Raw genomic sequence first — 25034 nt, 5'->3', positions numbered from 1 at the left:
GAAAAGATGGGTCTTAGGGATCCCTGGTGGGTCAAGGTGGAGTAGCTGGTCCCACCCAGGAGCTCCAGGGCCCAGCTTCCCCTTCAGCAACCAAGAGGACATGGGAGAGGCCCACAGGCTGATCTTTATTCAGAAGCACAGTGCTGGATGAGCTTGAGGCCATTGCTCTGAGGGACGGGGGAAGCCATCACAGAAGTGCCCTCTCTCCTTTTCTGTTAAGAATGTCAGAGATCACTTTCTCCATAGAGGGCACTGGAGAAAGCCACGTAGTCCAAGGCTCCAGGTGGAGCCCCAGATCCTTTGTAGGGCACCATCCGATGGATGCAGTACTCAGCCTGCTCGGCGGGGAGCTCTCGCCGCAGCTCTTCTGGGGTGATGTAGTTCTGGAAAAGAGGAGACATTAAGGGCCCACAGGTCTTGGGTCATGTCCTAGCCTACCAGTCCCTCCACCACATGGGATTCACCTTGTCTCCTGCCAGGATTTTGAAGGAGGCTACAACTTGTTCAGCTGTGTCTGTCTCGGCAGTCTCTCGGGTCATGAAGTCAATGAAAGCTTGGAAAGTCACAACCCCTGCTGCATTAGGATCCACCATAGTCATGATGCGAGCAAACTCCACTTCCCCCTTCGGAGACAGAGGGCAGGCACTTTGTCCATAGCGCTAAAGCCAAGAGGGCCCCTCATGTCCCCTCTGGGGGACTTTCCATACTTGGCTTGTTATCACCCCAGTGAAAACATACCCTCTTCCCAAGACAATCAGCTTGGCTTTAGAGAGTCCTTCATGCTAGGCAGAAATCTGCCTTTTGCCCAATTTCCTCTCTTGCTTGAGAGCTCCAATATTTCACAATTTAGCATTTTTCTTTGGGGGGGGGCAAGCTAAGACCTTGATTTACTTCTGTGTTTAACCAGCCTTTGTGTGGGTGTGCTGAACAGAGATGGTTTATGTCAAGAGAGAGCCAGGCAGAAGGAGGGGAACTGATGGTATTTGTAGAAGTGGTTTGGGGGCTCACCAGGTCATAACCCATGGAGATGAGGCAAGCTCGGAAGTCATCAGGCTCCATCATCCCGTTCCGCTTCTGTAGAGGACAAACGGGTATCAGCGTCCGTCTCCAAATCCCACCAGCCCCCATCTCTTAGCTCAGAGGACTTGGGCTCTGCTGACCCGGTCAAAATGGTTGAAGGATGCCCGGAACTCGTTGAGCTGCTCCTGGCTCAGACCCTTGGCATCTCGGGTCAATACCTGGTTCTCTACCTCATTGATGGTGCGGGCAATGGAGGTGAGCAGCTGCTCCCAACCCACACGGATGTGCTAGAGAGCAAGAGACAAGGCAGTCAGTGGGTGGCCAGCTCTTTATCCTTACCTTCAGTTTTACTTTGTTTGTTTGGAGACGGTATAGCCCTGGCTGTCCTGGAACTCTCAATGTGGATCAGGCTGGCCTCAAACTCAGAGGTCCACCTGCCTCTGCCTCCCAAGTGCTGGACACGCACCACCACACCTGGCTGTCTAGTTGGTTGTATTCTTTTTTTTTTTTTTAATATTTATTTATTATGTATACAGTGTTCTGTCTGTATGTATGCTTGCTGGCCAGAAGAGGGCACCAGATCTCATTACAGATGGTTGTGAGCCACCATGTGGTTGCTGGGAACTGAACTCAGGACCTCTGGAAGAACAGTCAGTGCTCTTACCCTCTGAGCCATCTCTCCAGCCCCCTAGTTGGTTGTATTCTTAATTCATTATGTGACATTGGAAAAGTTCTCCCCTTTATTGGGCCTTTGTCCCCATCTTGAAGTTCCCCTAAGTGACTCTAAGCAGCCCTTTCTATCTTAAAGTTTAATGGCTTATTATGTATTAAATATTCATCAACCATAGCCAATCTTGTAGTCGGGCTTTAGGATGCTTTATGACTCTGAACAAGCCTCTTTTCATTTTCCTTTCCTTTCCTCCCTTCTTCCCACTCCCCCCCCTCCCCCGCTTGCCTCATGAAGCCCAGGATGACTTTGAACTTGCTCTATAGCCAAGAATGACCTTGAACTCCTGATCCTGGTGCCTCTATCTTTCATGTGATAGCATCATAGGTGTGCATCACATCTAGCCTGGACAAGTCACTTTCCATTGCTGGATAGCCATATTGCCATGGGACATCGGAAAAGCTTGCCAGGCTGAATTGGTGACCCTCCTCTATGAATACATCAGGCCTCCCCCCCCTTCTCCCAAGGGTGAGACCCCACCTCCATGCTGTAGACTGTGTGCTTGTTGTCAAAAACCAAGCTCTCCTGCAGCAGCTGGTGGTCACCCTCCAGCCGGTCAATGTTGCTCTTGTAATTGATGATGTTTTGTTCCTGCTGCCGTAGACCCGCCATCTGCTCCTCCAGAGAGCCGGCCAACCCAGCTGCCAGCCGCCCTACCTCCTGTAAGGGTACCCAGGCAGGATAAGAACTCTGAACCCCCACAATCCCATTCCCTGAGCTGACCCAGCTATCCACGCCCTTACCTCCACCTTTCCCTGGATCCAGGGTCCTATGGCATTGGCCTGGGCTGCAAACTGTCGCCGGAGCCTCTCGTTCACCTGCTGCCGTGCCAGTTCCTCCTGCAGGGTCTGGTCACGGCTGGGTACCAGCTTTCGGACCTGGGAAGGAGAGTGGTTGTATCATGACCAAGTCTGGGGGCCAGGAGATGGTTCTGAGGCGAGATGACCTTCAGGCCCTCAAACTTCAGTTCTGGTTCTCATGAAGCAAACTGGGATAAACTCTGAGGCAAATGACTTCATATTCATAGACTCCAGGTTTCTCATCTGTAAAATGGTGCCCAGTGATATAACAAGTATCACTTGTGGAAGATACGCACCCAATGAATTCTATATGTCTGTCAGTCCTGATAGGGAAATGGTGTTGGAGGCTTATCCAATGCCAGGAGGAATCTGTGGCAGATCCCAGATCTGGATGGAGGTGGGCTTTATACCCCATATCTTGGGACACCAGAGGTTTCATTGATTCAAATATGCAAGAGGAAGTGAGGACCATGCAGCGTTGCCAGTGGCACTGACCGTGTCCCACTTATTGTTGATGTCCTGTGAGCTGAGGGTGATGTAAGGGTTGGCAGACTTTGGCCGCAGCCCATACGTTTGGCAGATCTTCTGGATCTCTCCTTGGATGCCCAGGATGGCACCTCGCTCTCGATCAGCCTCAGGCAACGTTGCCTTGAACTGTTCGTGTGCTGTTAGCAGGCTCTGGGGGAGAACAGGAAGGATCAACCAGCACACTCACTGACTGCAAGCAACAGAGGCGGCAGAACAGGGAACTAGCTGTTTAGTAGTTGGTACAGGTGGTGGTGATGCGTGCATTTAATCCCAGCATTTGGGAGGCAGAGACAGGCAGATCTCTATGAGTTCAAGGCCAGCCTTGTATATAGAGTGAGTTCCAGGGCAGGCTCCAAGCCTATGGAGAAACCCTGTCTTGAAAAACAAAGCAAACAAAAAGAACCTAAGCATCTTGCCTGCTAGCCCAGCACTCCATAACGGGTTTTTCCTGCTTCCTGTTCCTGTTATCCAGGAACCTAAAGGTATGGCTGATGGGATGTGAGACCAGTTTACTTCTCATTACATCCAGTGCCTCCCAGACTTCTCCCAGAATACTTCTTGCACTCACCTGAGTCTCCTCCACAGAGTGCACTAGCCACACATCCTGCAGGTCCTCAATAGCCCCATCCAGCCAGTTGTTGAAAGGTGCTGCCCGACGAGCAAACTCCAGCTGTAGCTGGTCAATGGTTTCCAGGAGCTTTTCCATCCTCTAGAGCCCAGGGGGACCATGTATCAGACCCTTCGTGGCTTGCTGGCCTTATCACCTTGCCCTCGGTTCCCTGGCCCACCTGCCCACCTCTAGTGCGTCTCTCCTCTTCTGGGTCAGTGTACCCAAGTTATCCCACTGGTCACAAATGGCTTGGCAGCGGCTATTCACCGAGGCTGCCTCATGGTAGTCCAGCTCACTAGTGTGGTGAAAGGGGAATAGGGATAGAGCCAGACCCTGACCTAAGTGAAACCAAGGCAGGGTGAGGTTGCAGGAGTGACGGTTAGGGAGGCAGAGAGGAACTTTCTCTTCCAGGGGTCTCAGTGTGTGATTGCAGGAAGACTGGCACCAAAGATCCTCAGCTCCAGTCCCTGGATGTGGAGCCTGAGGTTTCAGAAGCAGGATTATGGGAGAAGGGGAACTGGAGGAGGTAGTTAGTGAGACCAAGACTGACTGGGATGGGCAAATATCCTAAGATAAAGGGGTTTCCCCATGCGCGTTGTAACTGAGGAGTGTCAGTGGATAAATGTAGGGGTTGGGGACAGTGTTTCAGAAAGGGCATAAGAAGTACGGGTGTGACAGAGGAATAGGGCGGGGCTCAGTGAAAAGGGGCGGGGTAGGTTTCTTCATGGCAGGGCTCAATGGAAAGGGGGCGGGGCAGCTCTCTGGTCACGCCTACTTGAGTTCCTGGGCCAGTGCAGCAATGTGCTCCACTCTGTCTTGGTGCGCTGCCAGGTCGCTCTCAAAGGCCTCGTGGCGCCTCAACAGGGCTCGTACCTCCTGCAGCGAAGCCGACTCGTAGTCGTGTTGGTTCAGCATCTCCTCTTTGCCTGCTCGGGAAGAGAATAGGGTCCTGTCACCCAGAGACCGCCATGGCTGGGGTGTAAGGTTTCCCAGTATACCCTAATATGTCAGCCGGATCGTTGGCATTGCTTGCCAATCCCAGCACCGTCCAGGATGACCTTTGCTACAATTTTGGAATTACCTGATATCGACCCCTCCCCCGCTCTTCTGTTTTTTTGTTTGTTTTGTTTTGTTTTTTTCTGAGACAGGGTCTCTCTATGTTGGTCTTGCTAGAACTCGCCATGTTGACCAGGTTGGCCTCGAACTCGGAAAATCGCCTGCCTCTGCCTCTGCCTCTCAAGTGCTGGGATTAAAGGCGTGCGCCACCGCGCCTGGCCTTTGAACTACTTCTCAGTGCCCCTGTGAACTCCTCAATCTTTGACTGGGCTTCTTTTGCTCACCACCGTTTCCCAGCGCCTGACACAGTGCCTGATACTTGATGGATGACAGAGCCTTTGTGAATACATAATTACTGTATGAATAAATAATAAATGCAAAAGTGTTTTTAAAGTAATAATTACTATAATTTTACAAATAAAGACCACCATCTTCATTACAGTAGTGGTAGGGACACTTCATTTGAGGCCCTGTATTGGTATGTGACAGACACAAAGGTTCAGAGATTGCAACAGAGTCATTAAACTAAAAATTTCAAGATTTTTTTTGCTTGTTTTTGAGACAGTCTCTTTCTGTATAGCCCTGGTTGTCCTTGATCTCACTCTGTAGACCAGGCTGACCTCAAACTCAGAGATCTGCCCACTCTGCCTCCCAGTTGCTGGAATTAAATGAGTGTGCCACCATACCTGGCAACTTCAGAAATTCTTATAAAAATATCCAAACTATTGTTTTTTTAAGTTTTTTTTATTTTTTTAAAGATTTATTTATTTATTATGTATACAGCATTCTGTCTGCATGGATGTCTGCTCGCCAGAAGAGGGCACCAGATCTCATTACAGATGGTTGTGAGCCACCATGTGGTTGCTGGGAATTGAACTCAGGACCTTTGGAAGAGCGGCCAGTGCTCTTAACCTCTGAGCCATCTCTCCAGCTCCTATTCAAACTATTGTTATTCACTATTCCACAATCATCATTAATGTTTGTTCATTTTAAAAGAACAGATTGGGGGTAGTTTTTGTTTTCTGTTGTTCTTGTTTGTTTGTTTGTTTTTTCTTTTTTAAGTTTCTCAAAACGGGGTTTCTCTGTATAACAGCCCTGGCTATACTGGAACACATGCTGTAGGCCAGTCTGACTGCCTCTGCCTCCCTAGTGCTGGGATTAAAGGCGTGCACCACCATCACCCGGCTGATTTATTCTTTTGTAGGACTGCAATCTCTGATAGAAACCTGAATAAATGGCCGGGCGGTGGTGGCGCATGCCTTTAATCTCAGCACTTGGGAGGCAGAGGCAGGCGGATCTCTATGAGTTCAAGACCAGCCTGGTCTACAAGAGCTAGTTCCAGGACAGGCTCCAAAACCAGAGAAACCCTGTCTCGAAAAAAAAAAAAAACCTAAATAAATGATGTTATTTATGGAGAGTTATGTATTTGACTTATGCAGCATTCTACATCAATATACCTTGAATATGACATAGCGATGTCGAGATTAGGGACTTATCTTTGGACACTTCCACATACAAAAGCCAAGTGACAAATTAATCCAAAAAGACTACAGAGGACCAGAGCCTGAGAGGAGGGAGATTAAGTGTTTAGGTAACAAAACCAGTCCCAAGAGGAGCCTAGAGTGCACTGTAGCAAGACAGGGTAGAATGAGAAATCTGGTCTCCAGCCAGGTTTGGCAGCTCATGTCTATAATCCCAGCACCCCCAGCACTCAGGAGGCAGAGGCAGGTAGATCTCTGGCTTACATAATGAGTTCCAAGCTAGTTAGCACTATATAGCAAGACAATTTCGTGTGTGTGTGGAGGGGGGAGGGGTCTCTGGCTCCCTGCAAAGCATCTGCCCCTGTCCTGTGCATTTTGTCCCAGGAAAGAGTCCAGTTCCATGAGATACACCTACCGCGGGTCCAAGCTTCATGCAGGGAAGCCTTCTGTTGGAACTTCTCAGCCAGGTGCTGAAGCCGCTGCAGACGCCTGATCTCTGAAAGCAGCCAGTCCTCATAGCCCTTCTCTACCTGCTCCAGGCCCCGCCATGCATTGGCTATATCCTGTGTGGGAAACAAAGGTGGCCTCCACCACAGTTCATCCAGTATGCAGATAGGCATCAAGGACCCAAGGTCACCCAGGGCACTAGCTCACCGAAACCAGTTTGCCCTCAGAGGGCATGAAAGCAGGTCGGTGGCTCAAGCGCAGCTTGGTCTGCAGCGTGTTGAAGTTGATCTCCAGCTGGCACTTCTCCTGCACACGGGGAGGCTTGTGCAGGCGTCTATAGTCCCGGAAGTCCTCCAGCTTGCGCTGCATTGCACTCATACTGGGTTCGCCTACGCGGTTCTCCAGCCATGGGACAGTGCGACGAATCCACTCCAGTAGCTGCCAGGACCAGAGCAAGGCAGAGAGCTCTGAGCTGACTGTCACACCTTACCCACCCATCTCCATTCTACACATAGACTGTGGCCAGAGGGCCAGGCCTCAGATACGTGGAGGGGGACTTTCAAACTGTCCTCACTGGCCAGAGAAGGAATAGGATACGTGTGTGTGTGTGTGTGTGTGTGTGTGTGTGTGTGTGTGCTGAATCTAGGGTTTCCCATAGTCTAGACAAGCCGTCTAACACTGAACCACATCCCAATTCCAGGACAATCAGTCTCTGAGTCTAGGGGCCAAAATAGGTAGATATATAGAAAAAGAACATATGGATGCCTAAATGTCAAGGAAGGACAGGATCAGTAAATATATAACAGGGGTTTTAGCTGACAGAAGGGCAGGAACAGGAAGAACCTGGAAGGATGCTCTGCAGACTCATGCCAGCGGTTAAGGTTAGAGGAGTTGGGACGTTCAGTGGGACAGGGTAAGGAGCACAGTGCTCTCTGCCCTAGCCATACCTCACTGGCTAATTTCTCATACTCCTCCATCAGTTTCTCATTTTCTTGGTTCACAGCTAACACCTTGCAGATCCTGTTAGCAGCGGTCTCTGCCTGTAGTGGGGGAAAAGAAGAGGGCTGAGGACAAGCTACCCCAGACACCCCAATCTAGCCTCCCTCAACAACTTGGCCTGTGTACAAATCGAGAAGGGGTGGTCACTTCTCTAAGGTGGGAGGAGCTTTCTGGACAGAGGCCTCTGTACCTGAGCTCCCTGAAGGCCCACTGAGACAGTGGCCCTCCCTCCCACTTACAGGGCTTGGCACCTCCAAATGTTGGGCTAACACCAAGGTCAGGCTCTTAGACCCTACCTAGGCAGCAATGTCCTCAGTAGGGCAGCAATGAGACCCTCCTTTACCTGCTCAGCCCCAGCAAAAGCATGGTAGAAGCAGGAAACATAGGTCATGATGGCTTTCTCATCTGGTTTTGGGGTGTTCACAATGTCTGGGAAAGACAGCAAGGTATATGGTTTTTTGTTTTGTTTTGAAGCACAGGAATCAAATTCAGGGCTTTTCTCATGATAGGCAAGTGTTGCACCTTAGCAACATCCTCAATTCTTGTCTTATGAAGTGTATGTTGACCAAAGCCAGGGTGGGGAATGAACTCAAGACTCTCTCCTCTATGCAAAGAACACCCTCAGGATGACAAAAGTGGAGATTACTAGTCACGGGCTGCCTGCTACCCCAAGCTCTTTCAGGAAGCCCTCTATGACCCAGGGCCTGGTGTGAGACCATGCATGAGGGTGCAGATCCTGAGGCCCTCATGAGGGGTCTCTGATCTATGATCACCCCAGGGCCTGGTGTGAGACCATGCATGAGGGTGCAGATCTGAGGCCCTCAGGAGGGGTCTCTGATCTCTGCCTGGTGCTCCCAGAAGCCTGTAACTCAGTCTCTCTGCCTCTTCTCTAAGTCTTATATTTCCTTAGGGGCCAGAAGCAGTCTCCTTGGTGCACAGACATCTAGGATACCAAGCAGCAGCCACTCAGAAAATGTTTGCTGCTTCATTGACTGAACATTGCTTGGACTCAGGGAGCACAGGCAGAAAGTTCCCCAGAGAAGCTTCCAGTCTTGGGAACCAATATTATCCTGAATAGGCAGGAGACTGGGGTATGAGAAAGAGGGCAGAGCCATTTGATGGAGGAAAGCCGGGAGACAGAGGGCAGGGGTGTGTGATGGGAAGCTCCTGGAGAAGAGGAAAGAGGAATGAGACATTGTGAAAAGAGCTAGGAGCGGTAACACATGCCTATAATTCCAGCACTTGAATAGTGGAGGTAGAAAAATCAGGAGTTCAGGGCTAGCCTCAGATACATACTGAGTTTGAAGCCAGCCTGGGCTACATGAGGCTCTGATTTTGAAATGGAAGAAGGGTAGGGATAGAGTAAGGGGCAGGAGTAAAATATCACTGGAGGGGGAAGAGCATGGCGCTATGTGGAGGTTGGATGGGGTCACGTGTCTATTTAATACGTTCTCATCCACCGAGCTCACCTTCTGCATCCAGCATCTTAGGGATATCCAGGTATTTCTCTGCCACCTCAAAAGCAGTGTTCAGGTTTCCAATTGGGTCATCCTAGGGAGGCATGAGGGGGAAAAGTTGAAAGGTCAGCTGAAGGCACAGACTGCAGAACTAGGTCTGTGACTTATAGAGGCCCACCTTGCGCAGCTTGGCATAATCAATGAGGTCTGGCCGGTGGCGGTGGATGAGAGCACAGAGGGCCAGGCCATCTTTCCAGCTGAACAGACAGAAAGGGTCGTCAGGCTTGGGTTCAGGCTGAGGCCGTGTTCTACCCTCAACCTAGCAGCACCCGGCAGAACTGCCCTTTTCTGTGACATGCAGTCAAGTGCAAATTCCTTTGCCTCTCATTGCTAGACCATCTCTTCACAGCTCCTCACAATCGCAATCCCTTCCCGTTTGTAGGCTCACGCCAGACCAGTTTCTAGGTGTGTGGGGTATCCAGGTCTTCTCTGGCTGAAATACATGTCTATGGATATCACAAACGTTCCTTGCCCCAGGAGAGGTCTGCCACCCTCCTTGTTCAGCCCCATTCATTCACTATACCCTGAGTCCTCGTTTCAGAGGCTGTTCCAAGAACTGAACTGGAACCCTCCAATTGCTGAGGCTTGGGGTGGGGTCAGTCTATACCTTCATGGACCAGGGACCAGAGCTGCTCACTGAGTCCCCTTGATGCCGTCAAACAGACCTGGTATGGAAGTTCTGTACGTTGACGTTGCGATATGGCGCTGTTTTCCTCTGACACCAGAGAAGCAAGCCTTCTTTGGCTGAGGTCTCTGGAGGACAAAGGGACAGAAGTGTTAGCTGGGAAAGAGTCTGAGCTGGCCCCATCCATCTGACTCCTCCTCTACTCACCCTCCACAGAGATGTCCTGGATGGCAAAGCGGAGGATGATGGTCCAGATCATGCCCAGGGTCATCTTCAGGTTCCCATCAACAATTTCTGCCAGGGACAGGGGTCACGGTTGGACTCCAGGCCTTTGTGTCGAGGCCTCAGTGCACGGTTCTCTGGCTCAGCCTCTGACCCTGGTGCCACACCTAAAGTCTGATATCTACCAAACGCCTACAAGCACTCGGTAGTCATCTAGTGCTATTTTAGAATGATTTGTTGAACACCTGCTAGGTACCAGGTCCTGGGCTAGCATTGGGGTACAGTTGCCTCTGATAGACAGGATTAATTATCTCCACTGGGTCTTGCCGACGAAACCTGCTGACTCCCTCTGAGCCCTTGCCCAGGCCCCTCCTCTCCCTTCTCACCTTCAGCGCCAATGGACACAAGCTTAACTCCTTTGCTGGCGATGAAGTCCAGGGCCTTATTGACATTGGCGATTTTGTGGAAGCGCATCTTGCCCTTGTCTGGCCTGGGCAACCTCTCGCCTGAGTATAAGGAGAGGGTAAGGGGCAAAGGTTAGTGGAGGGGACCTGGGACATACCTCAGGAGCACAGTGTTTGTCTAGCCTGACTGAAGCCCTGGATTTGATTCTCAGCACTGAAAATGCTGCTCCCAAGCGCTCCCTCCTCCAGTATGACTCCCCTCCAGCACTCGGCTGCCACCATTCCCGCAAACCTCCAGATTTCCCTGGCCACAGACACGTGCCCTCACCGGAAATGACCTCCAGGAGCAGCATGAGCTTCAGGCCATTGCGGAAGTCCTCCTCAATGTTCTCAATCTGAGTGCCTGCCTTGCGCAGATGTGAGTTGCACCATGCTGTGAAGGTCTAGGGACAGAAGACAGTAGGTTGGACAGTAGGAACAGATCTGGGAATGGGAAATGCCCAGAACTGAGTCTGGAGCACACAGACCTAGTTCCTCCATTAAGATAGGTCCTAGAACTCAAGGCCCTGGATGTGAACCCTGGTCCAACTGGGGCTATGTATCCTTCTCCAGCTTCATTCCTTCTTGGAGTTTTATTTCAGCTGAGAGAAGAGAAATGGCAGTGGGGCCTCTGTAGGTACCAGTTTGGACTTGGGACCTCCCTGTGGTAAGGCAAGCACTCTGGCTTTGCTGGGAAATATTTCTTTAGACCAAGGATGTGTCACTGTGGTTGGTTTAATAAAGAGCTGAATGGCCAATTAGGCAGGACTTCTGGGACAGAGAGGCAGGGGAGGGTGGGGAAGGTTGGGGGAAGAAAGGCAGAGTTGCCAGTCAAACATGGAGGAAGCAGGATGAGGAGGCCAGAATAAAGGTAACCAAAACATGCAAAAGAATGTAGATTAAAAAGAATCCCAGCACTCAGGAGGCAGAGGCATGTGGATTTCTGTGAGTTTGAGGCCAGCCTGGTCTACAAGAGCTAGTTCCAGGACAGGCTCCAAAGTTACAGAGAAACCCTGTCTTGAAAAACCAAAAAAAAGGGGTGTGTGTGATTTAAGTTATAAGAATTAGTTAGAAAGAAGTCTAAGCTAAGGCCGAGCTTTCATAATTAATAATAAGTCTCCATGTCATTTTTGCGAACTGGCAACCCAAAGAAAAAGCCTGCTACACAGCTTTGTCTAATCTTAATCACTGGAGATAGGATTAGAAAACATTAACACACTTCATGCCCTGGGTCCAGATAGGCCAGAGACATGGTCTCTAAACCGAGAGCTCCTCAAGGGAGTCATATCTAGTTGAGAGGTGGGAATCAGCTGCCAGGGAAACCTGGACATAAAAGCATCGCATGGGTGATCAACAATCGACTGTTATTTCAGAATGATTCATTAAACACCTAATTATCCTCGCTGGGTCTCATACAAGCGACTGGTTGACCAGATACTGCAGCCCACATGGTCTCTTTCCCAGCACTGATGACCCCCTCCCCTACAACCAGCCTCAGCTTCCACCTTGATAAGAAGATTGAGATATGGCTGTGTTTGTTGGGAATGGGGTTATCCTAGGAGTGTGTATATACTTGCAAACCAACCAGGCCTTCAGTCCCTGAGTGATACCATCGGCTCTGGATTCTTGATGGAGTCTACAGCTGGGCTCCAACCCCAGCTCACATCCCTCTCTGTGATCTGGGGCCAGTCCTTGACCTCTTCGTGGTTTGGTTCCTGTATTTTTCCAGGGTGGTTATGTCTCTGGCCCTTCTTTTGACCTGGCAGGATCCTGGGATTCTCATCTATTGTAGGCTATTTTGATCGAACTCTGACACTCCTGAAACTAGGGATTCGAGTTAAACCTTAAATCAGGAGGTGGAGCTAGTGACTGACTGGAATTGGTCATAGACACGCTGGCAATTTTGATAGAGAAGACATACAGGAAGGCAAGGGTGGGGACTTGAGTATGGCACTTCTTTTTGGTTCTGGGACAAGGGAAGAGTTGTCTTGCAGTGTCTTCAGTCAAAAAGCTAAATCAACCACTCTGAGCTAGCAGGTTTTCACCCCAGCCTTTGACTCCCAAGTCTTTTTATGTATTTATTTTTTTCAAGACAGGGTTTCCCTGTAGCTTTGAAGCCTGTCCTGGAACTAGCTCTTTTTTTTTTTTGAGACAGGATTTCTCTGTGGTTTTGGAGCCTGTCCTGAAACTAGCTCTTGTAGACCAGGCTGGTCTCGAACTCACAGAGATCCGCCTGCCTCTGCCTCCCAAGTGCTGGGATTAAAGGCGTGTGCCACCACCGCCCAGCTTGGATCTAGCTCTTGTAGACCAGGCTGGCCTCAAACTCATGGAGATCTGCCTGCTTCTGCCTCCAGTGCTGGGATTAAAGGTGTGCACCACCACTGCTGGTTTGACTCCCGAGTCTTATTGATAAATAGAATTTATTGATAAATAGAATGATAGAGAGTTAATTTTGAACCTATATATGTTGACTGCTGCAGAGTCAGGACCAAGAGACTGGAAGCTCTACCAGGTCATAGCCTGAGTGGCCAGGGGGCACTAACTGTGGGGCCATGGGGCAGCAGGTAATAATTAAAATATCAGTAAATTCATGTGTAACCACTAAGCTGGTAGAAAAGCATTTCTCCCACCATAAAACTGATGTTCTTGAGAGGTGGCCCTGGAGACCATTTGGAATTCTCTCCTTAACCAGGTTGCCAGGTCTGCCGGGAGTTGGAGTGGAAGAGGGTGCTATAAGCACTGGACAGCTGTCACTGCTCAGGGAACATGATGAGCTTCTGTTACAAGGGGTGTAGAAATGGGCCTTAGTAGGGACCCAAGCACAAGAGATTGTATTCATATTTCCTACAGTTGCTTCTACAACTAGAGTCTGGATGCACTGAGTCTACAAATGGCAGGAGGTCAGGCAGCTTGGCTGTGGTGGGGTTGTGGGGGTTCGTGGAGGCAAACCTGAGGCCAAGTCTTATGGATTCTGGGGTTTCATGTATTTTTGAACTTACCATGTAGCCAGTGGTGACAATGAACTTCTGATTCTCCTGTCTCCATCAAGACAGACATGGAGACAAGCATGTACTACCATACCCTGTTTATTTGATGCTGAGGATTCAAGTTGCGGATTAACTCATGCTAAACTAAGTCAGAACTTAATCAACTTAATAAATCAATTAACTACATTCCCAGTCCCAAATATGAGTTTTAGTAAGATGTAGCCCTGCCCTGAAGGAGTTCACAGTCAATCAGAGTCACGTTGTTCTCTGAGGTGTACCAGTGGAGACAGGCAGAGGGATCTGGGGTGGAGCGGGGGTGGGGCTTCTTGATGGAGGCTCACATCAAATCTGTGATGGAAGAGCAGGAGCTGGTGCAGGCCCAGGAAGGGCAGCCAAGGGCATGTCAGGCAGGGGCAGACACAAGGGGAAATATCCAGGGAGAAACAGTTGTTCCCTCTGCGGGGCTGCAGCACTGTGGCCACTGCTGGGAAACTGGAGGTGTTGGGGTGTCAGTGGTGAGAGACAGACCGGAGGGGTGGCAGGGGCCAGGTCATGCATGATCCTGGGTGCTAAGCCAGGGAGTTTGAACTTGATCCTTAGAGCCACAGAGAGTTGGCAAAGCTTCAGGCAAGAGGGAGGCATCATAACTTACTATGTTTGAGACAAGTCTCCCTATGCAGCTCTGGCTATCCTGACACTCGTTATGTCAAACAGACCATCTGAGAGAGGGCTGCTGCCTGCCTCGGTCTCCCAAATGTAGCCCAAAACTAAATTTAAAAGCTCACTCTGGTTGCAGAGCAGGGACAATGGTTGTCAGAATGGAAGGGGGAAATGAGGAGGTGAGAATGGATACAGGGATAGAAAGCGATGGGAGTGGATGTGAGGAGGTGTGTGGGGCCGTGTACTTTGTTTCATTCTGATTTCAGACCTTCTTGATACCTATTTATGGACTTGGGATCATGGCCCAGTGATTGAGAGCACTGGTTGTTCTTCCAAAGGACCCAGATTGGATTCCCAGCACCCATGTCAGGAGCCTTTATAACTGCCTGTAATTCCAGCTCTAGGGATCTGATACCCTCTGATGGTCTCCATGGCACCATGTACATACACATAAATAAAAATAATTCATTAAAGTAAAACTTTTTTTTTTAAAAAGATGTATTTATAGAACATCTGGGATGTAGCTCGGTGGATAGAGTGAGTGTCTTGCACACAAGATGCCCCAGGTTTGACTCCTAGCACCTCTCCAAACCTGGTGTGGTAGGGCAAACCTGCAACCCCCAACTTAGAAAGTGGGGGAAGGAGCCCAGCAGGGGTGGTGCACACCTTTAATCCCAGTACTAGGGAAACAGAGGCAGACAGATCTCTGTGAGTTTGAGTTAGAGGTCAACCTGGTCTACAGAGCTAGTTCCAGGACAGCCAGGGCTACATAGAGAAACCCTGTCTTCAAAAACAAACAAACAAACAAGTAAAAATGAAAGAAAGAAAAGAAAGTAAAAAGGAAAAATGGAGAAAGTGCTGGATAGATTGCTCACCTGCGGTTTTGTTTCTTTTGCAGAAGACCAGGGTTTGATTCCCAGCACCCACTTGGTGGTTCATTACCACCCATAACTCCGGGTTCAGGGACTCTGATGCCCTATTCTGACCTCCTCAAGCACCAAGCATAGATATGATGCACATACATACACACAGGCAAACACCACACATAAAATAAAATCAATAAATCTCATAAAACTTTTACAAGGAAAGAAAGGGGAGGCAGAGGCTAGCAGTTCAAGGTCAGTCTTGGTCACACGGCAAATCCAAGGCTAGCCTGGGCTACATGAGACCTTAAAAATAGGAAGTATTTATGAGCCAATTGTTTTTCAATATGGTCAACTGAAGAGGACTCAGGTATCAGGGGAGAATGGGAGCTCTCCAAAGCTGGAGACCTTGGGTCCTGGAGTCACTGATAAGCAAGGAAGCAGTCACCAAGAAGCATTAGGAGCAGGGATGGATGGAGCAGACAGGTACCTGACCACAAGGATGTTTGGTTTTTTTTTTGTTTTTTTTTTTTTCGAGACAGGGTTTCTCTGTGATTTTGGAGCCTGTCCTGGAACTAGCTCTGTAGACCAGGCTGGTCTCGAACTCACAGAGATCCACCTGCCTCTGCCTCCCGAGTGCTGGGATTAAAGGCATGCACCACCATCGCCTGGCTTGACCACAAGAATGTTACAGCCTTGTTCAACAATGTGGAATGAGAAAGACATAACCCACATGTCCATCTACAGGGCCGCTGACTTGTTTTCAGAGCATCAACCCTGTTTTTTTGATGAATTAATGGGGTTGTTATTGGACGTTGATGATAGACATAGGGGTGGCTATAAACTGGAATGAAAGGACGGTTGACAAAGGCAAGAGACAGGCAGATGTCATGGTAGGGACACGTAGCCTTGGATCTGGGAGAGGGCTGGATGGCTGGGGGTAGGGACGGGAGTTGCTGAGGAGTAATTAGCAGCTGGAACCAGGGGCAGGGATGATATCACCCGGGGATTGCCGACCACAGCCATGCTTGGAGACAGGTGCAGGGAAGTGAGGGGGGCAGGGTAGAGGGTGGATCACCCCAGGCATCTCAGCCTCCCCACCCCTGTAGTCAACTTCTGTCATCTAACCCAGAGAAATGCTCTGGTTCTAAATTCTGGGGTTCTCAGGTCCTACAAATTCCGCTGGGTACACCAGCACCTTGCCCTTTCCTGGAATAAGGCGTAGTTGACAAAAAGGCATGTCCAACAGCCTCATAGCTGCCTTCCCCATGCTGGCCTGCAGCTCCTCAATGCTTTCTCAGTCCAACTGGGGTCATTTTCTCTTTAGGGAACCCAGGTGTCTTGCTCCCTCCACTGGAGAGCTAGGAGAGAAAATAGTTCAGGGAGGGAGGGGGCAGTGCCCTACAAGGCTGGGCCTGGGCAACAGCTGCCCACATGGTCCTCTTGAGCTCCCCCAAAGGCGCTGCCTCAGCACAAGTGTCCATCTGGGTCCCCGGGTTAAGTTACTGGTAAGGGGACCCAGGGCTCCCCTCCTCTCGACCTTCTGGCCTTTTCAGCAGACTCAGGGTTTCTAAGGCAGGGAGGAGTATCTTGGGAAAGAATGGGGTGGGGCAAAGGAAAAGACCCTCAGGTGGGGGAATTATTTTTCTTCCTTACAGTATATAATAGGCTGTCTATCTCTGCCGTTTTCTGGACCCCAGTTTCTTTAATCTTCAAGCCTACAGAGGCACTGAGGACGCCACCCTGAGCAGAATACATAGCAGAGATGGGAAAAAGTACGAGTTGGTTCTACACCACACACGGTAGTGTGCCTGGCATGTTTCAGGATTGGGTCTAGGGATACTTAACTGGAGAGTGGGGTGGGTGTATAGAGACCCCTCCACTTCCCACCCAACAAGCTGGATCTCTTGGACCTTGTCCAAAACCTACTTTCACGGGGAGAAGCGGGGCAGTGGGCTCAAAGGAGTTGAGGGAGGGAAGAGGCCATTAGGGACTCCAGAAACTCCTTGACATCCTAAATCCCACCTGAGGACTCCCAGCCTTCCTTCTAGCCCTGGGGACAGCAGAGCCTGGACTGGGGAGTGGCAGTCTAGATTAAAGGAAGGCTCTGTCCTTGAACTGCCCAGGTACCCGGGAAGAACTGCCTGGCCTCTCAGCCTCAGTTTTGCCTTTGGGAAATGGGTGAGCACTCACTTTCCGCTGCTGTTTCTCCCAGGCAGGGTCCAACAGCAAGTCACGGTCCCAGTCCTCTTCCTGTTCCATGTACTCGCCGCCCCCTCCGCCCGAGAAGGGCCCCTCCCCGGCCCCCAGACCCTCGGGCTGCATAACCATCATCATCTTGCTCAGGAACTTGGCTCTGCTCTGCTCCACTGGGCGAGCTCTTGAACGCTCAGGCCGGGTTAAGTAGGGCCGGTCCCAGCCCCAGATCAGATTCGTACTAAATATGGGGGAGGTGGGTGGGGCCAGATAGGGGGCGAGAGAGCTTGGGTCTGGACCAGAGAAAAGTTTGCTCTGGAGTCGAAGATTGCGGAACCGCGGGGGATGCTGAGTGACTACTGGCCTTCACAGACGGTTCGCATTTCAGCTGTGGTTAGCTTGCTGTGTGATCTCGAGTCATGGACCTTGTCTGTTTCCTCGTCTGTAAAGTGCAGTCCAGGTGGTGGCTGCAGGCCATCTTAAAAGCTGCCCTTTGGACCTGAGTCTGCCCTCCTTCCAGCACTGCGCGCGAGAAACAGACCCTTATTCTCTCTCACAGTAAAGCTGTTTGGGAAGTTTTCTGGGATGATGGAGACACCCGAGCTTGGAGCCAGATGATAGGACCAGCCAGGTCTATTAATACCGGGGTGGCTGTAGAGGAGTGTGGGGAGAATGTGCTGAGCCGGGAAACCCCGACGCCACGGGTGCTGCAACCCAATCCTCCCGAAGTGGCAGCCAGCCAATCTAGGGGGCGTGGCCCTCGCAGCACTCTGGGCAACCACTTCACTTTGACACTGGGCGGCAGCACCAACCGGATTTCGAAATGTTTCGGCCAGCCAATCACTTCTCTGTGTCTGTGGACCCTCCCTGCGAATCTGAGCAACGCACCCTTGTAGATATCTCATTGGTCGTGGCAGACGCCCGTCCGCTGCTAAGCCCGCCCCAATACGGAAGCGGTGGGGTCCCAAGGATCTGACGGCGGGTGGGTCGGAACCATGGGGGAGCCCTGGGCGGCTCGGGGCGCAGAAGGAGCGCCCACGCAACTGCCGCTGGTGCTCACCGCGCTGTGGGCCGTTGCCGTGGTCTTGGAGCTGGCCTATGTGATGGTGCTGGGGCCCGGGCCGCCTCCGCTGGGACCCCTGGCCCGGGCCTTGCAACTGGCGCTGGCTGCTTATCAGCTTCTTAACCTGCTGGGCAACGTGGGACTCTTCCTGCGCTCCGATCCTAGCATTCGGGGCGTGATGCTGGCTGGCCGCGGCCTGGGCCAGGGCTGGGCGTGAGTGTCGGGCACGGGGGTCTTCGGGCGGAAGGGGGTTCGGAGGGTCAAGGTGAGTGGGGGCGCTGGGACCAAGAGAGGCCCCAGAACTTGAGTTGTCAGAAACCAGATGACATTAGCATTCGGGTTGTTAGAGCCAAAGAATTCCTTTAGAACCTGGCATCCGCTACTTATTCATTTAGATGCTGAGCGGGCACTGTTCCGGAGACTCAAGTAAAAACAGATGTCCGACCTCCTGGAGTTGATTTCAGTTGCGGAAGGGTCAGATACTAAATTATAAGCCCAATAAATAAGCAAATTGTGTAAAAGTGATGGTAAAAGATGATGTGAAAAAATAGATCAGGCTAAAAAAGGCGAGGAGCGCAAGTGTCAGTTGTTTTTGTTATTTTTGTCTGTATTTATGATGTGTGCCCAAGTCCAGTCGTGGGTGCTACGGCGCACGTGTGGAGGTCAGAGGACAACTTTTGGGAGTTCTTTTTTTTTTTTTTAAAGATTTATTTATTAATTATGTATACAGTATTCTCAGTATTCTGTCTGCATGTATGTCTGCAAGCCAGAAGAGGGCACCAGATCTTATTACAGATGGTTGTGAGCCACCATGTGGTTGCTGGGAATTGAACTCAGGACCTTTGGAAGAGCAAGCAGTGCTCTTAACCACTGAGCCACCTCTCCAGCCCAACTTTTGGGAGTTCTGTCCTTCCATTTGGGTTCTAGAGGCTGAATGGGTCATCAGGCCTTGCAGCAAATGCCGTTAACTACTGAACCATCTCCCCAGCCCAGAGTTTCAGTTCTAAATACATGGTCAGTTTTCAGCACAGGATCTTTAGGTGATGGATTTGTTAATTAGCACGATTTAGTTAACTCGCATTTTACTAAAAATCCAGAACATATGCAAATATGTTAAGACTAACTCATCATTTGCAAGTAAAAACAAAAATATAAAAGTAGCCAGATGGTGGTGGCGCACACCTTTAATCTCAGCACTTGGGAGGCAGAGGCAGGTGGATCTCTGTGAGTTCAAGGCCAGCCTGGTCTACAAGAGCTAGTTCCAGGACAGGCTTCAAAGCTACAGAGAAACCCTGTCTCAAAAAACCAAAAAAAAAAAAAAAAAAAAAAAAAAAAAAAAAGAGAAAGAAAGTAAATAAGTGGTCAAGGGGGACCTCATTGAGGCATTTGCGCTACGAGGTGGTAGAGTTAGCCACTTGGGAAATTTTGAACTGGTTCCTGGGAGGAGGAAACAGACCACCAAAGGTCAGAAGCCTCTGTCTGTCAGAATATTCCAGAGTGGAGAGAGGAAAAGAGTTGTTAGTGGCAGAAGCACTTCCATGTCTTTGAAAACTTTGTTTTTCAGTGGGTATGCCTCCTCAGACCTGCAGTGCTAGAGGTCATGGTGCCTGGCAAGGCTGTTCCTGCTTCCCCAACATGGCCTCTGGGGTTGAGGTTGGGCGTGGTCTGGGGCACTAACTAACCTGTGGTTCTTCCCCTCCCCCATCTCTGCAGTTACTGTTACCAGTGTCAAAGTCAGGTGCCACCACGTAGTGGGCACTGCTCTGCCTGCCGTGTGTGCATCCTCCGTCGTGACCACCACTGCCGCCTACTGGGCCGCTGCGTGGGCTTCCATAACTACCGGCCCTTCCTGTGCCTGCTGCTTCACACTGCTGGTGTCCTGCTCCACGTGTCGGTGCTGCTAAGCCCTGCCCTGTCAGCCCTGCTGCGGGCCCACTCAGCTGTCTACACGGTGGCGCTCCTGCTGTTGCCCTGGCTCATGCTACTCACAGGTGGGGAGCTTTCTGAACCTTGCAGCAGCCAGAGACCCTTGCACTGTGCTGGGGACCAAGGTCCCTTTCCATTGGAAGTGGGGTGTCCAGCTGGTTCTCTTGGGCAATGCTCTGGGGACCCAGCCCTAGTGTCATTTAGGGAGAGAGGGAAGCCTCATACCTAACTGAGTGTGAAGAACTGTGCTTTAGGCAGTGGTGGTGGCTTATACTTTTAATCCCAGCATATGGGAGGTAGAGGCAGGCAGATTTCTGGGAGTTCGAGGCCAGCCTGGTCTACAGAGTGAGTGCCAGCATGGCTCCAAAGCTACAGAGAAACCCTGTCTCATAAAATTGAAAAACAAAAACAAAAAACAAAACCCTGTGCTTTACATTGGGGCTCCAAGACAAGAACAGAATTCTTCCTGCAGAGTCAAGGATCCCAGAGCTTGCTACAGAGGAGGAAAGGCTAGTATGAGAGCCCGTTGGGTGTTGAATGCTAGAAGGTTATCTTAGGGGAGATGAACCTAAGTCCTCTGTCCCAGATACTCCAGTCTCTGGAAGCCACTGAGGTGCTCACATTGGTCTCTTTACAAGCTCTTCCATATACTTCTCCATGGTTCTGTGTCTTCCGGGGCTAGGTGTTTCTCTGCAGCCATCATAGCCTACTTCACTGTTCCCTGTCACTGACTCGGGCTCTGGGCCTGTCAGTCCTGGGATCTGTTGAAACTGAAAGCACCAAAACTGTCAGCAATCCTGTTCATGCCTAGATGACTTACTTTGCCTGCGCTCCCTCTGTCCCTCCCTACACAGTCTTGCTATGAAGCCCAGGCTGGCTTTGAACTCACCATCCTCTTCCTCAGCTTCCAAGTACTGAGGTTGTAGGCATGTGCTCACTCTTGGCTCCCATTTCTAGGCCTCCATCTGTGTTTCACTTCGCCAACTCTCACATCCACACCTACTTTGTTTGTTTATTGGTTGTTTGTTTGTTTGTTTTTTGAGACAGGGTTCTCTGTAGCTTTGGAGCCTGTCATGGAACTCACTGTGTAGACCAGGCTGACCTCAAACTCACAGACATCCACCTGCCTCTGCCTCCTGAGTGCTGGGATTAAAGACGTGCACCACCACACGCTAGCACACCTACTTCTTGTTAGAACCCAGAATGTTTCATCTCCATTAGCCATCCCTTTTTGCTTTATTTAATTTTTTTTCTTTTTTTTTTATGTGTTTTTCCTGCTTGTATGTCTGTGTGAAGGTGCTGGATCCTTGAGTTATAGACAGTTGTGAGCTGCCATGTGGTGCTGGGAATTGAATACGGTTCCTTTGGAAGAGCAGTCAGTGCTTTTAACCACTGAGCCATCTCTCCAGCCCCCCCATCCTTTCTGGGCCCTCCACCTTCTGTCCTTTCTGCTTGGTTGTTACCTTCCTATTCATCTTGCCTGTCCCATCTTCACTGCTGCTGTCTTCAGGGGTCCTTCATTTCTGTCTTTATCCTGCCACTCTCTCAAGCATCCTAGCTCATCTTCCTTCCCCTGGCTACTGAAGCAGCCAGATATACATGATGCCATATGTTCGTGGCTAGGTTCACTACCTTGTTCTCCATTTGAAGCTCAGGTGGCAGGAGCATTGAAAGTTTGTGGCCAGCCTGGGTTACATATAGGGCTGAAGGTGAGTCTGAGCTGTGTATTTTTGAGATTTTATCTCTAAAACAGAGAACAACAATGTTCCTGTGTTCAGCTCTCCCTGGTGGGCTCAAGGACCCACAGTTTTTGAAAGTTGACACCCCACCCCCTTACTGGAGGCCTCTGCTTGTTTTGTCCATTCCTCTTCCTGTGCCCCAGTTTTCTTCATTGTCTTTTTTGGGGTTCTCCTACCTTATATAAACCTGTCCTTATTTTGCAGGTGTGCAGCTGCTTTCTCCTGCCTCCTGCCTCTCCTTGCTCCCACCTGGCTCTGCTCTGCATGCCCTCCTACAGAGGCCAGAAAACCCAGCTCTCATCTTGCTTTTAGAGGACCCCTCAGGCTCAGGGGCTTCCAGTGCTGCAATCTTGATATGCTTTGCCTTTGACCTACAGCTCCGACTTCAATATTTCCATCTCTTCCCTCCTTTTTGGTCTTCCTTTCACCTGGTCTCCACAGACTTTGTACCCTCTCGTCTCCCTCCACACACTCTGGCAAGTCTGGCTGCTCTTGGAGCTCCTTCCTCCAGGCAGGTCTCTACTGCGCACACATCTGCTGGGCAACAGGACTTCTTCATAAATAGCCAAATCATTGACTCTGTCTAAGAGTCTCTCCTGGACAGGATGTTCTCTCCCCCTTTCATGAAAATAGATGAAATCATTTTCTCTACCCTTACTATTTTTTTTTTGCAGAACATTTCTGCCATGGTTTGGGGTGGGTACGTGTGTGTGTGTGCGCATGCGAAAGTCAGAAAAAACCTTGGGCACCTTCCACCTTCTCTTTGAGACAGTCTCTCTTTGGCCTGGAACTTTGACAAGGAGGCCAGACCAGCTAGGCGACAGACTATCGGGTCTGCCTGTCTCTGCCTCCCATTCAGTCATCACTGGAATTACAGCTATATGGTACCACGTCCAGATTTGTATGTGGGTCCTGAGGATCTGCTTTCAGGGTCTCATACTTGCAAGGCAAGCAGTTCACTGAATGAGCCATCTCCTCAGATTAAGTACTCTTTTACTGATACAAGACATCATTTTAGTCATTTGGAAGTGTACATTTCATAGACTAGTGTTCTAAATATCTGTATTTAGTATTAGTGCAGTGCAGCCGTTACCACTGTCTAATATCAGACTATTTTCACTCCATGGAGAAATGCAGTGACAGTCAGCAGCCCTCTGGTGACGTCCTAGAGCCCTCAAGCCTGACGGTCATTAGTCGTCTTTCTGTGCATGCATTTGTCCATTCAAGACAGCTCACAGAGATCACATCCCACAACCACGGGCCATTGCGCCTGGCTTCTTTCACTTAGCACAGTGTTTCATGGCCTCTGGTGGTCAGTTCAGCAGGAACTAGCTGCCTGCTGAGGCCAAGATGGTAAAAGATGCTATTCTTTTCCATGTAACATAGATCCCAGGTGTAACTGAGTAATTGAACTCACAGAATGGAGTCCCACCCACTTCCTGGGTGGGAGGAAGGCAGGATTTGGGTTTGGGGAGGCCAGCCAACTGCTATCTGAGACCCTTTTTGTTTTCTCCCCACAGGCAAAGTGTCTCTGGCCCAGTTCGCCTTAGCTTTTGTGGTGGACACATGTGTGGCAGGTGCACTGCTGTGTGGTGCTGGACTGCTTTTCCATGGGATGCTGCTGCTGCGGGGCCAGACCACATGGGAGTGGGCTCGGGGTCAGCACTGCTATGACCTGGGCACCAGCCACAACCTGCAGGCAGCCCTGGGTCCACGCTGGGCCCTAGTCTGGTTCTGGCCTTTTCTGGCCTCCCCTTTGCCTGGAGATGGGATCACTTTCCAGACACCAGCTGATGTGGGTCTTGTGGCTTCCTGAGTCCAGGTAGAGCTAGAACTGACTAGGGAGGAGGGGAGCAGAGGAGGGAGCCGAAGAGCTTGCTTTCAGCTTCTTGCCAGCTGCAGGAAAGAGGCCAGGTCAGCCCTTCCTGCCTGTAGTGTGCAGCTCTAGCTCCCTCCTTGATCCTGCCCAGTGTGGCCTCTTCCATATCTAGAGTTCAGACACTGCAACTCGGCCCCTTTTGGCAGAGGAGGGTCTGGCAAGGGGTCTACTTGACCTGCCTGTCTGCCCCTCTACCAGGCTGGTTCTTGGCCTCCCCAGTCTTTACTGGGTTCCTATCCCTCACTTCATCATTTTGCTTGCTGTTTTCCAGTTCCCATGCTTGTCAGGCCTGGAGACTACAGAAGACGTGAGACCCTAATGGGCGGGACCCAGGCCAGGAGAATTCAAATGTGCTCTAGAGGATAGCACTCCAAAGAAACGTCTCTGCAGCAGGGATTTCCAGGGAGCTATTGTAGCTTTCCTGTATGTGGGTTCAGAGTTAGGATCATTGTTTTGTAAGAAACATAAAGCTCTGCTAAGCCATGTGACAAGACTGTGGGGAAGAAATGTAGACTTTGCTGGTCTTAAACTCAAAGAAATCCACCTCCTTATGCTTTATACTTTCTGCTTTTTGTTTTGTTTTTTTGTTTTTTGTTTTTTTTTTTTTTTGGAAACAGGGGTTCTCTGTGTAGCCCTGGCTGTCCTGGAACTCACTCTGTAGACCAGGCTGGCCTCTAAATCAAGAGATCTGCCTGTCTCTGCCTCCCGAATGCTGGGATTAAAAGACGTACCCCACCACTGCCTGGCTTTGCTTCTGCTGAGTGCTACGATTAAAACATTCACCACCATGCCTGGACTAAGAGGTTAGATTTGAACCCAGATCTTTGAATCTGCTTTACTTTTCAGAGCTTAACTGAGTAGGAGAAACATGAAGGCAAAACCAACCAGTTTCCAGCTGTTCCAGAGCCTGTGAAGGATGATTTTAATATTTATTTGTGTGTGTGTCTGTGCTCGTGAGTGTGCTTTTGTACATGCATGGGCATGCATATGTGGGTGCCCTTGGAGACCAGAAGAGGGCATTAAATCCCTTGGAGCTGGACTTACAGGCTGTTGTGGGTACTAGAAACTAAACTTGGGTCATCTTTAAGAGAAATATATAGTCTTAACTACTAAGCCATCTCTTCAGCTCCCCTTTTTTTTTGGTTTTAGAACATTTTCTATTATATTATTACTATTTATTATCATTGTTATTATTGAAATAGGATCACCTTTAGTATCCCAGGCTGGCCTGGAACTTTCTGTGTAA

General features: G+C 50.1%; 2 protein-coding genes across 4 annotated transcripts; one reads left to right on the top strand and one right to left on the bottom strand.

The window, feature by feature from the left end:
* Positions 1–108: 108 nt before the first annotated feature.
* On the bottom strand, positions 109–17334 carry Actn3 (actinin alpha 3). The gene is made up of 21 exons (XM_041661385.1): positions 17179–17334; positions 10765–10879; positions 10419–10538; positions 10018–10104; positions 9851–9938; positions 9304–9382; positions 9138–9219; positions 8012–8097; positions 7617–7709; positions 6877–7107; positions 6638–6785; positions 4461–4611; positions 3872–3980; positions 3644–3784; positions 3043–3225; positions 2491–2625; positions 2228–2407; positions 1161–1307; positions 1009–1074; positions 465–623; positions 109–383 (listed from the first exon to the last, which is right to left on the bottom strand). The coding sequence occupies exons 1-21, from the start codon at positions 17320–17322 to the stop codon at positions 225–227; spliced, it is 2703 nt and encodes a 900-aa protein (XP_041517319.1). The 5' UTR covers positions 17323–17334; the 3' UTR covers positions 109–224.
* Positions 17335–18135: 801 nt separating this feature from the next.
* On the top strand, positions 18136–24346 carry Zdhhc24 (zinc finger DHHC-type containing 24). Of its 3 annotated transcripts, XM_041661987.1 has the most exons (4): positions 18136–18457; positions 19958–20235; positions 23430–23731; positions 24060–24346. In XM_041661987.1, exons 1-3 carry the CDS (start codon positions 18177–18179, stop codon positions 23723–23725), a joined length of 855 nt encoding a protein of 284 aa, XP_041517921.1. In that variant the 5' UTR covers positions 18136–18176; the 3' UTR covers positions 23726–23731; positions 24060–24346. The 3 variants fall into 3 exon arrangements, with proteins under 3 accessions (XP_041517921.1, XP_041517920.1, XP_041517919.1); XM_041661986.1 differs by having other exon boundaries at positions 23430–24346; XM_041661985.1 differs by lacking the exons at positions 23430–23731; positions 24060–24346 and adding an exon at positions 22114–22511.
* Positions 24347–25034: the final 688 nt, after the last annotated feature.

This window comes from Microtus oregoni, unplaced genomic scaffold (genome assembly GCF_018167655.1).
Source record: "Microtus oregoni isolate MIOR12 unplaced genomic scaffold, Mior012 000012F_ref0000307, whole genome shotgun sequence".
In the NCBI taxonomy this organism is placed as follows: domain Eukaryota; kingdom Metazoa; phylum Chordata; class Mammalia; order Rodentia; family Cricetidae; genus Microtus; species Microtus oregoni.
The sequence above is the reverse complement of the archived record's forward strand: the minus strand, read 5'-3'. Positions and strand labels throughout refer to the sequence as shown.